Below are 19,729 nucleotides of genomic sequence, written 5' to 3'. Positions count from 1 at the left end.
ATGTACTTGCACTACCAGGCTTATTGCATTGCTAACAATTATTCCCTGGGCAAACCTATAAAAACTTAAAAGGAAAAATCATAGTTACATCTTAACAACACTAGACTTCTCTCATTATGGCTTAGTCTTGTAATTAGGACACAGAATTTATTTTTTATCTTACATTTAGTTTCCATTTAGTTTCCAGTTATTTTATCCATGTTGCATAATTAAGGGTTAATCTCAACCATGACAATTGATACAGAGAGTGAGATGAGATGTGAAACAACAGTCAATAACAATGGGTAAAAAACTGCTTCCATTAATGATAGAATGACAGATAAGGAAGTAGTGTAAGTTTTAGACTTGTAAACTTCTCCAGTTCTGTTTTATTGAAACAGATTGTATGCAGATGTTCAAGGCTTAAAATATTCAGCAGTATCAAGATTAATAGGTAATATTAATAATTAATAGTTTCAGTTTTATTTGCCTGCATGTTTCATTTTTGGACATCCAGTACTCAGATATCTGCCTCCACCCGAGTAAAATAAAAGTAAATGGAATTTTTTTAGTGGTGCTCCCAACTTTACTTTCAGTTCCAAGGCCTTTGTTTTAATGTTTTAAAGTTCCCACATAGGTCCCCCTTATTCCCTGACTTCACATCCTGTTCCCTTGTACCTTCGCGTACAGTGTGTATCAGTTCATAATGCTGCTATACTGTTTAATCCTTTTCCACCCTGTGGGCAGAATTCTACAAATATGAGATCCACACTCCATGCATGAAATCACCTCAACTTTTAACCTTTATTACACAATTACTTCTTATATGACAGCAAATTATATTAATCACTACAAATAAGGTAAAAGGATATAAGAATAATGTAGAAGGAAAAAATCAGTAAAAATCATAGACAGTGAGTATAACAAAGGCAAGGGAGTTCAGCTTTTGTATGATGCACATTGTCGTCGCCTTTGCTTTTTGCTATTTTCACAGTAAAAACAGTCGGACAAGGCTTTTCAAACAGAAATACAATCCAAATATTATATATAGTCATATAGTGATTTGCTGAGGATTCATATTTCACACAAATTTATCACACCTCATATATCATTTACATCTTCATTATTAATTAACACTAATAAAATATAGATTTTAGACTAATAAAAATCACTGGAAAAGCCTGTAGGATACAACTCATAAACATGACAAAATACAAACCTGTGGGCAGGAAACTTCATGAAAACAGAGCCAAATGTCTATTTGATCTTGTGCTGCCCTCTAATGTTGCAAAGAAAAAACTACCACAACTTTAAACAAAGCCTCTTAGGGAGGAACACAAATAAAAAGCAATGTACAGGATATATTTCCAATTATTCTGTAATATCTATACATTTTTCAGGCCTTCACATCACAAAACGGAATCTCATTCCACTTTTTATTGGATCATAACAGAAAAGGTTACTGACCATTCTTAAATCTATGCCCATTGATTAAGCTACTACTGAATGATTAATATGTTCCGGAGTAATATGTGTATATTCATCTGTTTACTGGTTTTGTGCCTCTCCGATCTCTCTAGGTCAGAGTTTTGGCAGCCAGCAAACTGACTAGCAGAGTCACCACAGAGGTCAACTGACCTGAGGCACCACTTGTTTCCATCCTTCCATCTGCAAGAGAGTAAGTGCAAACCAGGTTACATAAAATATATCAATTGAGCTCTGTTTCATCTACAAGAGTACAGCAGTTATTAAAAGATAAGAAAACTTTACCTGGGCTATGTTGTCTCAGGACTAGTGGTCCTAGTGAGATGTCTGTAGCAGCATGGTAGGATACATCCCTCTTAATTCGCATGTGGTAACCTGGGTAGCAATGCTGCAAGAAAACACAATTACAGGCTTCTGCTGATGCACCTGTTAATAATATAGTATAATGCTGCTACAAACACCCACAAACACAGTAGTACTTACAGCGGAGCAGTTGTTGTGTTTCAGAAGGCACAGGTGGACCTGGCAGTGCAGGTAGATGGATGAAAAGTTGGTAAAGGTGAACATCCTGAATGAGAATCGGGCCACAGTGGAGATACCGTTCTGAACCAGCTCTACTGTATCATCTGCTGGATTAGGACACCTGGAAGACAGGGAAAGAGGGAGACATTTCAATGTTATCAGCCAGACTATTAAGTAAAGTAGAAGGGTTAGATTGTGAAACGGATGGGTGGAGCAAGTGAAGAAAGGCCCTTCAAGGGCTAGAGACTTTGGCATTACTCTGCATTAATGAGATCCCAGCGGACAGGGTAGCCAGCGATGTTGACTGGTGTGGCCCAACAAGAGTCCAGGATGGTGGAGATCTGCCGTTCATCAACTCCTTCTGTTCGCACCTCCACATACAACCTCTGGTCAATTTCCATTTCGATGTTGCTGTTACTGGTCAGGGGGAAACGGAAGCCAGCGTCCTGGTAGGGTATCATTCTCATATGGTACTGTCCACGGCCAGATGGAAGCTTCTTCCTCACAACGCTAGGAAAAAACAGCAAATTATGTCACTACACGTGACAAGGAACATTTATCTGGCAGCTCAAGAGTTACTCATTAATTAATAATTAACAGGTGTGTAGTTTATACAATTTACATAAAATGTGCTGGACAAAGTTTCGGTGGAAATCTTGTACGCATTCACATTTCACCTACAGAACTGGGACAGATTCCCCTAAATTTCCTGTTGTATTGTTTGTTTAAATGCTAGGTTTATCAGTAAAGGTGCAGAATGCAGGTGGTGGGCAATTATACAGCCTGATTTCAGTCTTTGTCATTGTCATTACCACTGTCTTCATAGCGCACAATTGTCGCCAAAAAGGTCTTTATTATACTGTTATTAGAATACGTATATATTGAAACCCTAGTAGCAAGACATACGATGTGACATATCATTATGGACAGATGTTCAATATGAAAATGACATTTTATCGTTATTACTTTGAGCAACCTTGCAACCTAAGTCAGGAAACCAATCAGAAATTGTGTTGTCACCTCTCTACAGGGTTGATGCCCACAGCCATGGACAGGGCCTGGGCCAGAGGGTATTCACAGCAGAAACGCAGATGAATGTTCCTCTGGCGGCTGATTAGCCCTTCATGGGGGTCCACGTCACCCTGGATGGTGTTCTCATAGATGAAATGGGTCCCGTTGCTCTTGAAATGTAAATGACAAAATGGTATAAGTTTATTATAGCTGTAACATGTCTTAGAGAACATTTACATCTAAAATATCATTGAGTCTGTGTCGATTGTTAATGGACTGTACCCTGAGAGCAGTCCCACACAAGTGGTCGTCATTGTTAAAGTGGAAGACCAGTCGTCCGTCCTGGAGAGTCCCATTGCAGGAGTCTTCACGGAGATGCAGGGCACTAGAGTGGAAGCCAGCCTCAAACAGCTGGCAGCGCGATACTGACATGGTGCCTGAGCTACTGACACAAGTGATGGACGAGTCTATGAAAGAGAAATGAATGTGTGACAATATAATATGTACGAAGCATGTGTGATATTCTAAGTTGAAGTTACCACCTAGTGATCCAATTCTTCACAATTATGAAAAGCCTGAAATGAGGCTGATTATTTTAAAAATAAAAGGTATTGCTGATGTCTGGTATGGTTAAGTTATAGTTACCATGTATATACCATACTATCTCATACATAGACCAATTAAGTGATCTAAAAGACAAAGCAGTGCTGTCCTCACCGTAGCTCTCATTGTTGGGCCGATGGTGGTGCTCATCACAGAAGCAGCCGTAAACACCGTCTTTTTCACCACACCACTCATACTCTGTGCAGTCCAGCTGTTCACAGGGGTCTGACTCAGCTATGGAAATAGGGTAAAAAACAGAAAATACATTTTCCACAAGTAGGACAAAAAGCAAGCTCCATGAACCTAAGGATTTATTTTCTCATGCATTATTTTAGCTCTCCATTAGTACAAACATACCACATTGCAAAGCCGAGCGCCACTGTGGGATGTTCAAACCCAGCACAGAGCAGGTTCTCTCATAGGCTGAGACAGCAGAGCACAGCATGCCATTGGCTGGAGTGTAGAGGCAGAGATCGTAGACACAGGAAGTGTAAAATGGCTGGGGGTCAGAGTGAAGGTGACAGGCACTGAATGGGCCACTAGTGTTGGTTATGACACTACAGAGCTCAGAGTATTCTTCCATAAAGGGACAGCTGTTCAATCCATCACCACTCCTTTCATCAGTGGATCCACATCTGTAAAAGACAAGTTTGGGAAAATGCAGACTTTGTTTACTTTACTACATTTTTTTGTGTATTATGCATACTGTTGTCAAGTCAACTTTCAACATGAGCGTTGATGACTGCGAATGTATTGCATGTATTGTATGTATTGAAGTACAAGCGAGGGTTGCAAAATTGTTGTTTAAGCTGACAAAGATTATATTTTCTTTTTGTGGTGAAATGTTTTAAACTGACGATGATATATTGATGATTTTGTGTGTGGAATATGCAGCATAAATTACAACAGCTCACCCTGGTTTGCTTGTGGGTGCCTTCCAGCTGTGTCCAAAGTTATTGTCATTTTGTGCCAATGTGCCATTGGGCAAGACTTTGTCATCTCCAGGGTCATTGTTGAAGTTTCCACACATCCCTGTGACTCTGTTTTCACGGTTTTGACCTACTCTGACTAGTAAAGTACTCAAGCCATCAAACTGGACTATCAAGTCGATGGCATCGACCACTATGTAGCTTCCCTGCCTTATCACCTGAGCTAAAGTTCCTGCGGTGGTGGGAAGAGACACCTCACTTCCATTTACCTGAGGGAGGAGAGATTAGAGAAAGATGTTTTACCCAGACAGATGTATTAAGTTATATAAAATAAAGTAATGGTGTTTACCGTTACTCTTTTGTTGGGTCCAATCCTGATGTTAACAGTCTCTGGTTGATTTGAGAGGTATACATCCACTGCTGATACAAACGACACACGGTTGTTGCCACGGTGATTATTAGTGGCTGCTATCTGAAACTGGGTTTCATTGGTGCTGGGGCTCACACTCTCACTAATGATGTAAGAGCATGTGCCCTGGAAATGAGCCAATGCCCCATCAAAGGTGATGTAGTGGGGGTCCCCCCACACAGTGCAGGTAGACATTGCATCAAAACAGCCAAGCTGGCCATTTCTGATGGTGCACTCCTGTGCAGGAGTGCAAAATGCAGCAGAACAGCGCAGGTCGTTGGGAGCATGGCATTCACATCGCTGGGCGCAACCTTCTGTCCAGAAGGACTCACCATCCTGTAGTATGAGAAAAACAGACGCATGGAAAATGATAAAAATGGAGTATTATGTTACATTAAAGAACAAAAAAGGCTGCTGATGGGAAAAGGGAATGAAATGTTGTGTTTGACATATTTGTATCATGTGATTCACCATGTCTTTACTTTCAAACAACTACATAGCTGTCATTATGCTGGACATCAACAGTAAGGCAAGATTTCTCCCACTCCCGCAAATATATATTGCAATCAGAGATGGTTAAGAAAGTTAACATTGTGAGCATCTTTGGTGTTACAATAACAGAGGAATTGTTTTTTGTTACTTTAGTCAGCTGTAAAGTGTGTAAGGTTAGGTTTAGGGTTAATGTCTGCTTGTTCTCTTCACAGCAGACTGTGAAAAGCTAACGATAGCCAGTTAGCAGCTATGAGTCAGGCTAAAGACGATTCAAATAGCCTAAAAAAGGTCTCTTAAATACGGTTAGGAGCTGCGGAGCTGGGAGACGTGGGTCAAACTGATCTCTGATTGCATTTTCTCTTTTTAGTCACAAAGAAAACATGAGAAGTGGTAGCAGCTAATGAGCTACCCCTTGGCCTTGGTGCTCTACATTTTGGCTGAAATTCCAGAATAAATTTTAAAATAAATTGCTACCTTAGAAAGAGCATTTTATATCTACAGATGTAGTTGGTCATCTTTCATGGAGTTTGCCATGGAGAGCCACTGATTCTACAGTAGCCCAGAACATATACAAACTGATGGCAGTGGTTGATAGAAGCAGGCAGACTGAAGGGGACATTGGGATTCTAACGTCTATGATGTAGAAGAGTTGTATAATGACTCTTAAACAGAGGGAATGGCAAAGACTGAAATCATAGTAGAGACTATCAGATGAATTAATGCATGTGTTATATTACAAGTATATGACTTACATTATAGTAGGATCCATCATATTGGCAGCCACAGCTTTCCACAGGAACACATCTTGTCCCACTCCTGACGAAACCTTCATCACAGAAACATCCCTCAGAGCAAACCTGCTCACAGATGGCATCAATGCTGCTGGAACAGGTATGGCCACAGTCTGTACCACACAGCTCATAATGGCTGTTGTCTGGACACTCAAGCCCTTAGAAAGTGATGTGAAGTGATGAAAGAAATTATGCATGTAAGACTGTTTTTTTCAGCACCTCTTTGATTGTTTCTTAAGCTGTGTCATAAACAACATAATGACTGGTTGACTTACTGCAGGTAGTGTTCTGTCTCCAAGGGTAAATTCGAACATTAGCAGACTGACAGGCACTGACATATGTTTGAATGGCCCTGCACAGAAGATCTTGGCCCTCATTCCCCGACACACAAACATCAAACACGCAGTCACTGAAATACGGTGCTGGGTCCACCTGCTCATGGCAGAAGCTTAAGGGGCCATTGGCTGCCTGAATCACCTCACACTGAGCTCTAGCAGGGAGCTCATTGGTACATTGTGGGCAGGAGGAACCACACCCATCACTGCAGGTGTAGTTTCCTGCCACCTTCCAAGCTGTCCCAAACTCATCTGGAGTGGTGACCATCATTCCAGATGGGGTGTGAAACTCATCAGTTGAATTTCCATTGAAGTTTCCACAAAGTCCACATGTTTGTCCACTATTGGTAATAATAATAAGAGAAAAAAATCAATGTCATTATTTTAGATCAATGTCATTATTTTATTTGCATAGCACCCTTCATACATGTTAGTGCCATTCAAAGTGATTTATGGATGTCTGACAAGCTGATAATAAGACAACAATTGATAACAATTAAAGACTAATGCATGCAAATGAAAACGATCTCAATGTAATAAAAAATATAAAATAGATAAAATTACATAGACACAATAAATAAAGACCATCACAGCACTTTAAAGACAAGTAAAATAATTTAAAAATCAATATGAAAACTGTCAGGCATCAAATCTTAGAAATTTGAAATTGATGTAATGTGTTCTCTCCTTTTGGACTTTGTCAGCACTGGGGCAGCAGTAGAATTCCTGAGTGCTGAGGTTGTTGATAATTGTGCAATATACATAGTTTGGACATCAAAATATTTAAATTTGAGCTGCAGTGAGTGGCAGATACCTGTAATTTGAGGGCACAGAGATAGACACTGTACTCCATCCATCATATGTGACAGTAAGGCCAAAATCAGCACTGACAAATGTGCGAGGTCCACTTGCATAGATAGATACACGACTTCCATTCAAGAGAACTGGTAGGTTTTTAGTTATTCCATTTACCTATACAAATGGGGGAAAAAAATTGGAAGAAGATATTTCTGATTCTGTATTTTTGCAGTTAATACCAATACTAAATTGATATGTACGAGTTTAACAAAATCTGATTAAAGTATATTGGTTAATAACATCAAGACACATTTTCAATAAGTAGTTGTAACCCAGATATGTACAGAGTGGGATATTTCTGTGCTCTTTTCAAGTGCTCTGACTCACTGGGGAACAAATTATGTATTCGTATCCCACTATCTGGGGCTTTACTAAATTATATATTTTCTTAAGATGAAGAATACTCTATCACTCACCTCTACCATACCCCTGCTCTCTCCTGACATACGCACTCGATAGCCCCACACATTCACAAAAACTTCAGCTGTGATTGAAACTGGGAACCCATTCCATGGCTCATTCTTAGCTTCCACTGAAAATTGGTGGAGACCATCAGTAGCATTACAAAGTGTCGCCAGAACATAGCGGCACGTTCCCTGGAAGTCATACGCCTTGCCATCAAAGGTGAGGTAGTGGGGGTCGCCAGAGGCAGAGCAGGTGCCGTGAGGGTTGGGATGGCAACCAAACTCTCCCTCCACCACACGGCAGGACTCCTGGGGTCCACAGGAGTTGGGGATACAGTGGACTACCCCAGTAGTGCCATCACATGTACACAAGCTGTTACATTCCTCGCCATCCCAAAACTGTTCGCCCCCTGAACGATACCGTCCCTGATGATAGCATCCACAAGCTGTGGGTTGTACACACTGGTTGCCATTGAGGACAAAACCATCATCACACTGGCAACCTTCCTGACACACAGTGTCACAAGTGAAAGGGAAAGAGAGGCTGGGGCAGGCATATGGACAAGAGCTTCCACAGAGTTCATAATGGCTCTTTAGAGGGCAGTTTTGCTCTAAACAAACACAAAGAAATTGATTGTTATTAAATTTAATATTAAAGCCACCCACATCAAAATAGGGCAAAGTGCTTACCACAGTCAGTTGCATTCCTCCAGTGTGTAAGTGCAACACCCCTCTGTTGACACATTAGTGCATAATCTCGTAGGACCTCACACAGTGCTGATGCTGGATCTCTAGAGGCCCTAATGATTTCCACACATGAATTCACATGCTGCTGTGGGTTGACCATGGACCAACACTGAGCAAACGGCCCATGTGATGAGTTAAGAATACCACAGTCCTCACTAGAGTTGTTATTTGTGGTAGAGTGGTCATTTTCGCTGTCCACACAGTGTGCAGCAAGGGAACCATCACGCCAACTGTCCCCAAAGGACTGAGAGCTGTTGACCAGGATGCCGTTGGGTGTGCGGAAGTCGTCATGTGGGTGACCATTGTAATTACCACAGAGTCCACCAAGTGATCCATTGTAGATACCAGGTGCAGTGACACGCACAAAGTGAGGCCATACTGTCTGCACAGTTACACCAAAGGAGGTGCGAAGGATGATACTGTGAATGCTGCTGTGGTAGATTTGGAGTCGATTGGATGCTGAGCTGAATGGTAGTCGGATCCGCTGACCATCAACCTGAAAAGGCATTTATACAGCTAGTATCAGATTTACTGGACAACAACAGTTTACATCACAAACAGTTCAGGATCATTTTTTGCGTGGAAGGCTTTCTTTTGTGTTGTATTAAAATGGTTTGCAACATAAAAAAAAATTATAATTTTAAGTTTATTTTCACTTATTAAACTTAATTTTTTCTGGTGTCAACATTATTTTTGTTACATTAGCTCTGTTACTTACCTGAACTATGCTGCTACCTGTCATCTCTACTGAGACTTGTGTTCCTTCTGCCTCAAACCTTAGCACCCTGGCAAAGCCCTGCTGGCCTCTGGGCACTTTTTCTGCCGTCACCATAAAGTGTGGGTGACTAGACAATCCCATTACTTTGGCAAGGGTCAAGCGACATGCCCCTGGATACCGGTATGTCAGTCCATCAAATGTATGATATGACCCTGGGCCCCTTATCCAACATGTTGCATAGCTGTTAGGTCTGCATCCTCTTTCTCCTTCCGTCACCCTGCAAGACTCTAGTGGGCCACAACCATGGGAGTGACATGTCATGGAGCCAAAACTGCAGCTACAACGTCTCCCACAGTCCTCGTCTAGTATTACGGTATCTCCAGAGCGGTAGTAGCGACCCTCAAAGCTACAGCCACACTCAGCATGGGGTACGCAGACCCCAGCACTAAGGATGTAGCCTGAATTGCAGATGCAGCTCTCCTGGGCAGGAAGAGGGCAGTTCAGGGCAGAATTGGGATTGACACAGGTAGCTGGACATCCTGTGCCTTGGGACTCAAAGTGGCTGTTGGATGGGCAGGGGATTTCTAGACAAATGAAAATAACATTGATCTTTACATCATGGACATTTATCCAAAAGGATATTTTAAAATTATGTTAAGAGATGACAGACATACCACAGAAGCCTTGTCTCCTCCAGCTTGGCAGCTGTATACCATTCTGTTGACACTGACTTGCATATGCATTTAAGGCTTGGCACAGAATGGGCTGGTATCCTCCTCCTACACACAGATCATACACACAGCTCTCCACAAAGGTCTGTGGAGGAAATGGTTGATGGCAAGCAGCAAAAGGTCCAGAACTGTTCTGGAGGATACCACAATGTTCAGTACTGCTGTATAAAGCTGTCTGGTCCTCACTGCAGGCAGCGCAGTCCAGACCTCCACACTGCGCTTCACAACCAGGCTCATCGTCCCCTGATGCTTGCCAACTGTTGGCAAACACCACATCAGAGCTCACAACCTCACCCTGGCGGGTTTGAAAGTCATCCCCAGGGTGATTGTTGAAGTTTCCACACAGGCCACACGTTGCATTCTGGTAAGTGTAGGGCACACTGATCCTGACATAATTATTGGCGTCATAAGACACTGCCAAGCCAAAGTCGGTACTGATAATCACAGAAAAACCTGATTCATAAATCTGGACAGTGCCATTGCTTAGGGAGATGGGAGTGGCTGCAAAATTTCCATTAACCTGGAAACAGAATACCAGAAAGCAACAACATAGTTGTAAAGATGTGAAATACATAAAATACATGAATATATTACATTAAGTGATGTAGTCCTTCTTGCTAACCTTAGCCTCACCACGACGTCCCTTGACAAGCTCGATGGTTTCATTGTAGACAAACACTTTGACCAGCCGTGTCCAAGAAACATGAGTGCTGCCTCGGTGCTCATTCTTGCCCTCTACTCTATAGTAAGGAAGCCCTCGACCACATTGCTCTGAGAGAACGTAAGTGCAGGTGCCCTGAAAGTGAAACACTGTGCCATCGAAGGTATAGTAATGTGGATCACCACTTATGCTGCAGGTGCGTCTCTGCACCGTCTGGCAGGAGAACTGAAAGGCACTTGTCCGGCAGATTTGGGAAAAAGAACAGGGTTGGCTTTGACACTGCAGGCCTGTTGAGGTGCACGTGCACTTCTGTGCACAGCTACTGTCGCTCCAGAATGAGTCACCAAGCTGCACTGGTTCACCTTTGTGATATAATGTGAATAATAATAATAGTTCCTTGAAAGACATTGACTTTAACATGCAAGCATCATTACCATTTAACCAGTGTTAAACAATGTGACCACCCTGTGGTATTGGTCTTACCATTGAAAGTGCAGCCTCTTGATCCATGGTCTATCCGGAAAGCCCAGCGCCCGGTTACATTGACATTGCTGCTCAGGCGGAAATTTGAGTCACTGCCTGTTGCACTGCTCGAGAATGAACCAGGGATTGTGAAATGGTGAGTAGAGCTGACTGTGTCATATCCAGCCTGAAGTAGATGTCACATAGATAAAATTAATCAAGTTGTAAGTATTGTATGTACATTTCCATTACTACATTCAGGTTTTAAGGTCCAGTGTGTAGGATTAAGTGGGATCTAGCCACTGCTAATATCTGGCACACTCAGCTTGCCATCACCAATAAGATAGCTAGACTTATATGCAAGGATATGCAAATATGTGGCCCATATGTTTCCTGTGACAACTATTTTGTAATAAAAATCAGTGTTTTGCTAGTGACATGCTTTCAATGTGCTGTAGCAGTAGGAAATGTTTGATTTGCGTAAGTCGATAAGTCAATACTGCGCTCATCTATTTCAACATAGATACCCAGTTCATAATACTGAAAATATAAATACTGAAATACTTATAGAAAACTTAAAAAACAGTGGGTATGCTGCAGGCTGAATAGGAAGTTTTAGTGGGCCAGATGTGACTCGTGGGCTGCCAATTGAATAGCCCTGCAAAACATAACAATTCCTATATTTAGATGATTATAGAGTAATGAAATCACACCTATGAATATCATTGTCCATTTCTGCTAATAGAGCCTCCGTTGCACACTGGACCTTTAAGTAAGCATGGCAACTTAAAGACATGTTTTGTAGAACGCTGCATATATCATTTTAATGGCTCTAACCTGTACATTGTGACTTGGTGGGGCTATTATCCCATAGTTCATCAGCACAAATGAGTACTGGGCTCCAGAGATCAAGACTGCTTGGATGGTTGTTTGCTAAAAAGAGATGATTTGTGTTTTTTATAGTAAATATGGTCATAAAAAATACACACATGCACATCATATGCATTTTCCCATTTAGAACAAGATTACTTACTGTTCCAGTCATTGGGTAGTAGGCCATCTCATACCATGTTGCAACAAAGACCCAGGTAGCATTGAAGTTCAACTCTGGGAAGTACTCATTAATGTCTCGTGTAGCTTGTTGGAGAACACTGCCATTGGTGTATTGGTTGTAGTAGACCTGACCATTTCTTCTGTTGTCAAAATCTGTCCAGAATGGAGCAATGACGTCTCTGGATCCATACATTGGAAACCTTTGAGGTATGTAATTATACCATGGTGCACTGAAGGTCAGGTGTCCATTGTGGTTCACCTGAAAACAAATAAACCAGTTTTGTCTAAAGAATTTATAGCCATCTACAGTCATTGACAACTGCATATTTTCCAATATCAACATATTCATTACTACAGTGTTTTATAATCATATTGTAGTATATCAATGTATTGACTTCAACTAACTGCAGCTCTTTTATGATATATCTTTTATTCCTCCACAAAAAATACCAGAATTTTTAAAAGCATTCAAGAGATCTAGATTTTGTATTTGTTTTTTTCACTTACATAAATCTGATTGTAGGACTGTCCGAAGTAAACAAAAGGTTGTTGCAGGGGAATTTGAGGAGAACTTCCATCAAGTGATCGAGTTGTTGTGTTTCCAGCAATTGGGTAGAGGGGTCCTATGAAGAATAAAACAATTCACATTTTAAAACAAATAGAATGACCATCCTGTTGGAAAATAATAATTTGTCAAATATTGCCTATGTTTTAAGTATTTTTTATTATTTTTTTTAAGTATTTTGTTTGGGGATTTTTGCCTTTATTTGATAGTATGGCCAAAGATTGACAGGAAAGAGGGAAGGGGGGGATGGCATGCAGCAAAGGGCCACAGGTTCAATTTGAACCTCCTCCACTGCGGTCAGGACTCTGCCGTGGTATATGGGGTGCAAGCTCTACCAGGTGAGCTACTGGGTACCCCAACATTTAACATTTATAAATCACCACACCTAAGCTTTAATATCCATGTTTTATCCATGTATAAAAATACATTTCTGTGTTATTTGTTGGGGGGAGGGGTGGGGGGTCTTTTAATTGAACATACTGAACAACAAGAAAATACTATTTTATGAACTGTTAAGGGCACAATACAGTCAGCTATTAGCAACATATTAAACATTCTTCAGTAGTTAAAAAACAAGGACAGATTTATTTTCAGACTTGCCAGTGTCTTCATTAAGTGGTGGGCCATGGTTTATCAGGAAACCCCAGCGACCTGGTACATTGACATTGCTGCCTAGGCGAAAACTTGAGTTATTTCCTGTTGCATTGTAAGAGAAGGATCCGGGGATGGTGAAATAGTGTACAGAGTTGACTGTGTCATATCCAGCCTGAAATAAATGTCACATAGATAAAATTAACTTTATGTTATATGTATTTGTACATTTCCATGACAGCATTCAGATTTAAGTAAGTATGGCAGCTTTAAGACATGTTTTGTAGAACGCAGCGTATAATCTTAATGTCTCTAACCTGTACATGGTGACTTGATGGGGCTATTATCCCATAATTCATCAGCACAAATGAGTACTGGCCACCAGAGATCAAGACTGCTTGGATAGTTGTTCGCTGAAAAAAATGCATTTGTGTTTTTTATAGTTAATATGGTAATAAGAAATACACACACACACATCATATGCATTTCCCCATGTAGAACAAGATGACTTACTGTTCCAGTCATTGGATAGTAGGCCATCTCATACCATGTTGCAACAAACACCCAGGTGGCACTGAAGTTGAACCCTGGGAAGTACTCATTAATGTCTTGTGTAGCTTGTTGGAGAACACTGCCGCTGGTGTATTGGTTGTAGTAGACCTGACCATTAACTCTGTTGTCAAAATCTGTCCAGAATGGAGCAATGACGTCTCTGGATCCATACATTGGAAACCTTTGAGGTATGTAATTATACCATGGTGCACTGAAGGTCAGGTGTCCATTGTGGTTCACCTGGAAACAAATAAACCAGTTATGTCTAAAGAATTTGTAGCCACCAACTACAGTCATTGACTATTGCATATTATCAAATGTAAACATATTCATTGCTACAGTATTTTATTCCAGTATTGTAATATATCAATATATCAACTCCAATTAACTCCAACTCTTCTATAATATCTGAAACTGAATTTTTTATTCCTCTACAAAACATATCAGAACTTTGTATAGCTTTCAAGAAATATGAATATTGTAGTTTGTTAAAATCATTTTCACTAACATAAATGTGATTATAGGACTGTCCGAAGTAAACAAAAGGTTGTTGTAGGAGAATTTGAGGAGAACTTCCATGAAGTGATCGAGAGCTTGTGTTTCCAGCAATTGGGTAGAAGGGTCCTATAAAGAACAAAACATGTCACATATTAAAATAAATAGAATAACAATAAATTTGATCTTGTTGGCAAATATCAAACTGGCATATATTGCATATGTTTTTAAACATTTTTAAACATTTTCTTTTGGGGATTTTTTCCTTTATTTGATAGTATAGCCAAAGATTGACAGGAAAGGGGAAGATAGACAGGAGGAGGCATGGAGCAAAGGGCCACAGGTCCAATTTGAACCTCCTCCACTGTGGTCAGGACTCTGCCGTGCTATATTGGGTGCAAGCTCTACCAGGTGAGCTACTGGGCACCCCAACATTTAACATGTATAGATCATCACACCTAAGCTTTAATATCCATGTTTTATCCAATATCCAAAAATATGCTTCATTGTTATTTGTGTTTTGTGGATTATTTTAATTGAACATACTGAACAACAAGAAAATACTATTTTATGAACTGTTAAGGGCACAATACAGTCAGCTATTAGCAACATATTAAACATTCTTCAGTAGTTTAAAAACAAGGACAGATTTGTTGTCAGACTTGCCAGTGTCTTCATTAAGTGGTGGGCCATGGTCTATCCGGAATGCCCAGCGACCTGGTACATTGACATTGCTGCCTAGGCGAAAACTTGAGTTATTTCCTGTTGCATGGTAAGAGAATGATCCAGGAATGGTGAAATAGTGTACAGAGTTGACTGTGTCATATCCAGCCTGAAATAAATGTCACATAGATAAAATTACCTTTATGTTATATGTATTTGTACATTTCCATGACAGCATTCAGATTTAAGTAAGTATGGCAGCTTTAAGACATGTTTTGTAGAACGCAGCGTATAATCTTAATTTCTCTAACCTGTACATTGTGACTTGATGGGGCTATTATCCCATAATTCATCAGCACAAATGAGTATTGGCCACCAGAGATCAAGACAGCTTGGACAGTTGTTTGCTGAAACAAAATTATTTGTGTTTTTTTAAAGTTAATATAGTAATAAAAAATACACACATGCACATCATTTCCCCATGTAGAACAAGATGACTTACTGTTCCAGTCATTGGGTAGTAGGCCATCTCATACCATGTTGCAACAAAGACCCAGGTAGCATTGAAGTTCAACTCTGGGAAGTACTCATTAATGTCTTGTGTAGCTTGTTGGAGAACACTGCCATTGGTGTATTGGTTGTAGTAGACCTGACCATTTCCTCTGTTGTCAAAATCTGTCCAGAATGGAGCAATGACGTCTCTGGATCCGTACATTGGAAACCTTTGAGGTACAAAATTAGACCATGGTGTACTGAAGGTCAGGTGTCCATTGTGGTTCACCTGGAAACAAATAAACCAGTTATTTACTCATGAAGAATTTGTAGCCATCAACTACAGTCATTGACAACTGCATATTTTCCGATATCAATATATTCATTGCTACAGTTTTTCATAATCATATTGTAATATATCAATGTACTGACTCCAACTAATTTCAACTCTTCTATGCTATATGTTTTATTCCTCCATAAAAGCATTCAAAAGATTTAGATTTTGTATTTGGTTTAAATTATTTTCACTTACATAAATCTGGTTATAGGACTGTCCGAAGTAAACAAACGGTTGTTGCAGGGGAATTTGAGGAGAACTTCCATCAAGTGATCGAGTTGTTGTGTTTCCAGCAATTGGGTAGAGGGGTCCTATGAAAAACAAAAGACATGATAAGTAAAAAAACATAAAATAGATGGCAAATGTTGCTGTGTTTTTAAAATGTCTAGATCACCACACCTAACCATTCATAACCATGTTTGTACAAAAATATGCTTTTGTGTTGTGTGTGTGGGATATTTCCTCAATCCAATATAGTGACTAGAGATAAATATATAAAAGTCTGCCTTGTTGAAAAAAAATAATAATTTCACAAGTTTTATATTAAAAGCCACAAATGAAACTTTTGGTTGGTGTAAACATTAAAATAATAACATACATAGCCAATACCTTATGGAATCATATGAAAACTGAACCAGTTGTGTATGTGTGAGTGAGTTAATGTTAATGCACAATTATATTAAATTAATGTAATTGCACACACACACACACACATAATACAACACATAGTATAATTAAATAAAAAGCCTGTGATCTGTCTGCTGAGAACAGCCTCATGCAAGTGATATTTGACTGTCCCTCATTATATAGCACAATCAAACAAAATGTATTCATGTAGGGTAAGTCATTTGGCATTTTCAAAGTAATTCTAATAAGCTGAGACAGTTCTTCTGTCTCCACTCTGTGAATCAGGTCTGAAGTACATCTTTCATCTACCAGCTGAACCCAAACAGAACATATTTTGTTTCCCATTAAACCAGCAATCCCTTGCCTCTGGTGTGAAAGTGTGGTACCTCCCCAACCATAGTTTTTACTGTGTCAAATGAAATGGCACTAAACACTGGCATGTAAACTGTACTAATATGGCATAATTCATGTAAAAGACTTCACATGTTGTGTGCTGTCAAATATACAGGAGTAACTATACCTGGTCATTTTCCACATCTGCGTAGTACATGCCAAATGCAAAAAATAACTGACATTTGATCTGACATAATCTGCAGCTAACATCTTCTGTTCAAAGTTACTCATTCATGCAAACAAACAATCATACAAAAGTAGTATTAGCTGTAATCCAGTTGTAATGAGTGTAATTCTGAATAAAAATTGCTTTGAACCTCTGAGTTTGACATGATTGCCTATCTGGCTTTTTAAGGGTATGAACAAATGAAAACTAAGAGGTTATTTGAGCTTCAACTTACCTGACGTCACACTAGGAGTTACCTCAGGAGTCACGAAACCTTTGAAAACAAATGCATACAAACATATTCCTGGTAATATACAATCATACTAGAGTGGTATTAGAGGTAATCCAGGCGTACTGAGTATAAACCTGAAGCAATAACTGCTTTGATCTACAGATTTTGAAAAGGTTGTATGTTTGGCTTTTTAAGGGTATGAACAAATGAAAACTTAGAGGTTATTTGAGCTTCAACTTACCTGACGTCACGTTAGGAGTTACCTCAGGAGTCACGAAACCTTTGAAAACAAATGCATACAAACATCTTCTGTTAAAAGCTACTCATTCCTGGTAATATACAATCATACTCGAGTGGTATTAGATGTAATCCAGGCGTACTGAGTATAAACCTGAAGCAATAACTGCTTTGATCTACAGATTTTGAAAAGGTTGTATGTTTGGCTTTTTAAGGGTATGAACAAATGAAAACTAAGAGGTTATTTGAGCTTCAACTTACCTGAAGTCATCTCAGGAGTCACGGTACCTATGAAAACAAATGCATAAATATAATTAGATAAGAATCTTAGATGGTCAACATATATTCACAAAAAGTCAGTTAATAAACACAGCCTGAAGATATTGTTTTAGCTGAATGTACTTTATGGTGTATCAGTACAGTATGATATCACTTTTGGCATTAGCAACAAGTGCAGCAGAGTAAACTGTTAAACTGGTATTTACTTGATCTTTTAAGTTTGAAACAAATTCACTTTAGGTTGTTTGCTGTCCGTTTATATTCACTGTACTTTCAATTTGGATTAAGGGCATTTTTGTATCTGACAGTCATGTGTGAACAGTCATATCAGAATTCATGTGACTTTTATTTCACTCTAGATTAAAATTCATGCTGGTCACACCAGGTTTGTGACCGGTTCACACTGGAACTGGAACATTTAAAAAATAATTTTAACAGCCAAACAAAGAAACTGATTTCAGAGCTAAAGCTTGCAGTGTGAATGTAGCCTAAGAGGTTATCGAAGCTTTAACTTACTTGAACTTAAAGTCTGTGGCATCACCCTGCCTATGAAAACAAATGGATAAACATAACTGGACAAAAATCTGAGACTGCTAACATCAGTAGACAAAAAGTCAGGGAATTTACATAAATACATCAACAGAAATAAATGTGATTTTAATTTAATTTGATTTGATTGAATACTTACTTATCATCCCCAAAAGCAGCACAGCCAACATGATTTGACTTGCCATTCTCCAAATCCTACAATAAAAACCTACAGACCAATTATAACAAATTAAGTTCCAGACAAGAAAACAAAAAACAAACAAACAAATTGAAAGGATTCAGAGAGTATATGCAAGGATACACAATCCTGTAATTTTTCGTATTTGATATTGATAGCAAAATATGTTATATATAACTACCCTGCATACTGGCAAACAAACAGGACAATGCTTTATTAAAAATAAATATTTTTTTCTGTCCGATAGTTGACTCCAAAAAAATGAAAAAGTTATTACTATCATTCAGTTACTATCAATTGCACCATTTTTGTGGGGAAATATATCATTAAGAAACAGCTTTTTAAAAAAAAAAAAAAAAGTCTACAAAATAAATTCATTACCTGTTCATATGGGCTTCTCTTGTTCTTAACCCTCTCATCTATGTGAAACTGCAGGTCTGCAACCAGGCTTTATACAGCAAGAACTGGCACAGTTCTATAAGTATGTTGCTTGACCAGTTACTGGCATTCAGATGTATGAAATCTAATTGCTTCGTCATGACAAGTGAACAAAACATTCTGAACATATTTTCTCACCTACCTTTAGTGGAATCTAGATATTTACTGGCATGTTTTGAGATATTCATCTCTGAGCCAACACCCAGTACAATGAGGCTGGGCAGAATTTCTTTTGTGGTGCTCTCAACACTGAAAAATGAAATAAAAAACTTAAACTTTACAGAACATTGTTTCCAATCGGTCTGGATAACCCGCAGAACCGTGACAGTTTTCATGTTCAACAGTGTTTCATTTGGTAGTCAATCTAATTTATTAAGAATTAGATTAATTAATTAATTAAATTAGAATTTATAAGACAATCATTCCCTGACAATCATGATCTTTTCCTACCCTTTACCACAAGGTTTTAGTTGTCTAAACTTAACCATACCATCACCATGGGGGGAAGCAGACCACTGGAAATGCTAACAGAGTGCTCAGACAGGTAGTTTTGGAGATTACTGACATCCTCTTTATTGGTGTGAATACTTTCTGTTCCAAGTCCTTTCATCTGATTGCAACAATTCTAATTAAACAATATAGTATAATTATAATGTGACTATCATATGCAGAAGATTTAGGCTTTATCCACAGTCTAAATTTAAATCTAAAGGCTAATAAATATTACTCAGATAACTGAAGATGC

General features: G+C 39.2%; 1 protein-coding gene and 1 long non-coding RNA gene across 5 annotated transcripts in view; one reads left to right on the top strand and one right to left on the bottom strand.

The window, feature by feature from the left end:
- Positions 1 to 759: 759 nt before the first annotated feature.
- On the bottom strand, positions 760 to 18,976 carry LOC127373809 (alpha-tectorin). 4 transcript variants are annotated; one of them, XM_051418628.1, is made up of 36 exons: positions 18,928 to 18,976; positions 18,508 to 18,576; positions 18,336 to 18,365; positions 17,802 to 17,828; positions 17,545 to 17,583; positions 17,307 to 17,345; positions 16,081 to 16,196; positions 15,559 to 15,837; positions 15,368 to 15,463; positions 15,060 to 15,225; positions 14,407 to 14,522; positions 13,860 to 14,138; positions 13,664 to 13,759; positions 13,356 to 13,521; positions 12,698 to 12,813; positions 12,171 to 12,449; positions 11,975 to 12,070; positions 11,159 to 11,324; positions 10,637 to 11,037; positions 9,958 to 10,534; positions 9,284 to 9,867; positions 8,509 to 9,061; positions 7,831 to 8,429; positions 7,371 to 7,528; positions 6,497 to 6,897; positions 6,183 to 6,379; positions 4,879 to 5,274; positions 4,515 to 4,798; positions 3,958 to 4,235; positions 3,715 to 3,834; positions 3,280 to 3,464; positions 3,007 to 3,167; positions 2,245 to 2,496; positions 1,948 to 2,107; positions 1,750 to 1,852; positions 760 to 1,647 (listed from the first exon to the last, which is right to left on the bottom strand). In XM_051418628.1, the coding sequence occupies exons 2-36, from the start codon at positions 18,551 to 18,553 to the stop codon at positions 1,556 to 1,558; spliced, it is 7,653 nt and encodes a 2,550-aa protein (XP_051274588.1). In that variant the 5' UTR covers positions 18,554 to 18,576; positions 18,928 to 18,976; the 3' UTR covers positions 760 to 1,555. The 4 variants fall into 4 exon arrangements, with proteins under 4 accessions (XP_051274588.1, XP_051274592.1, XP_051274590.1 ...); XM_051418632.1 differs by lacking the exons at positions 14,407 to 14,522; positions 15,060 to 15,225; positions 15,368 to 15,463; positions 15,559 to 15,837; XM_051418630.1 differs by lacking the exons at positions 11,975 to 12,070; positions 12,171 to 12,449; positions 12,698 to 12,813; ... (3 more) ...; positions 14,407 to 14,522; positions 15,060 to 15,225.
- LOC127373817 (uncharacterized) overlaps positions 7,867 to 19,729 on the top strand; it is a 20,720-nt gene continuing 8,857 nt past the window's right edge. The window contains exon 1 of the long non-coding RNA XR_007886942.1: positions 7,867 to 8,005. This is a non-coding gene — a long non-coding RNA (uncharacterized LOC127373817). The remainder of the gene's footprint in view (positions 8,006 to 19,729) is intronic.

This window comes from Dicentrarchus labrax, unplaced genomic scaffold (genome assembly GCF_905237075.1).
Source record: "Dicentrarchus labrax unplaced genomic scaffold, dlabrax2021, whole genome shotgun sequence".
Taxonomy (NCBI): domain Eukaryota; kingdom Metazoa; phylum Chordata; class Actinopteri; family Moronidae; genus Dicentrarchus; species Dicentrarchus labrax.
This window is presented reverse-complemented; position numbering and strand designations above follow the sequence as displayed.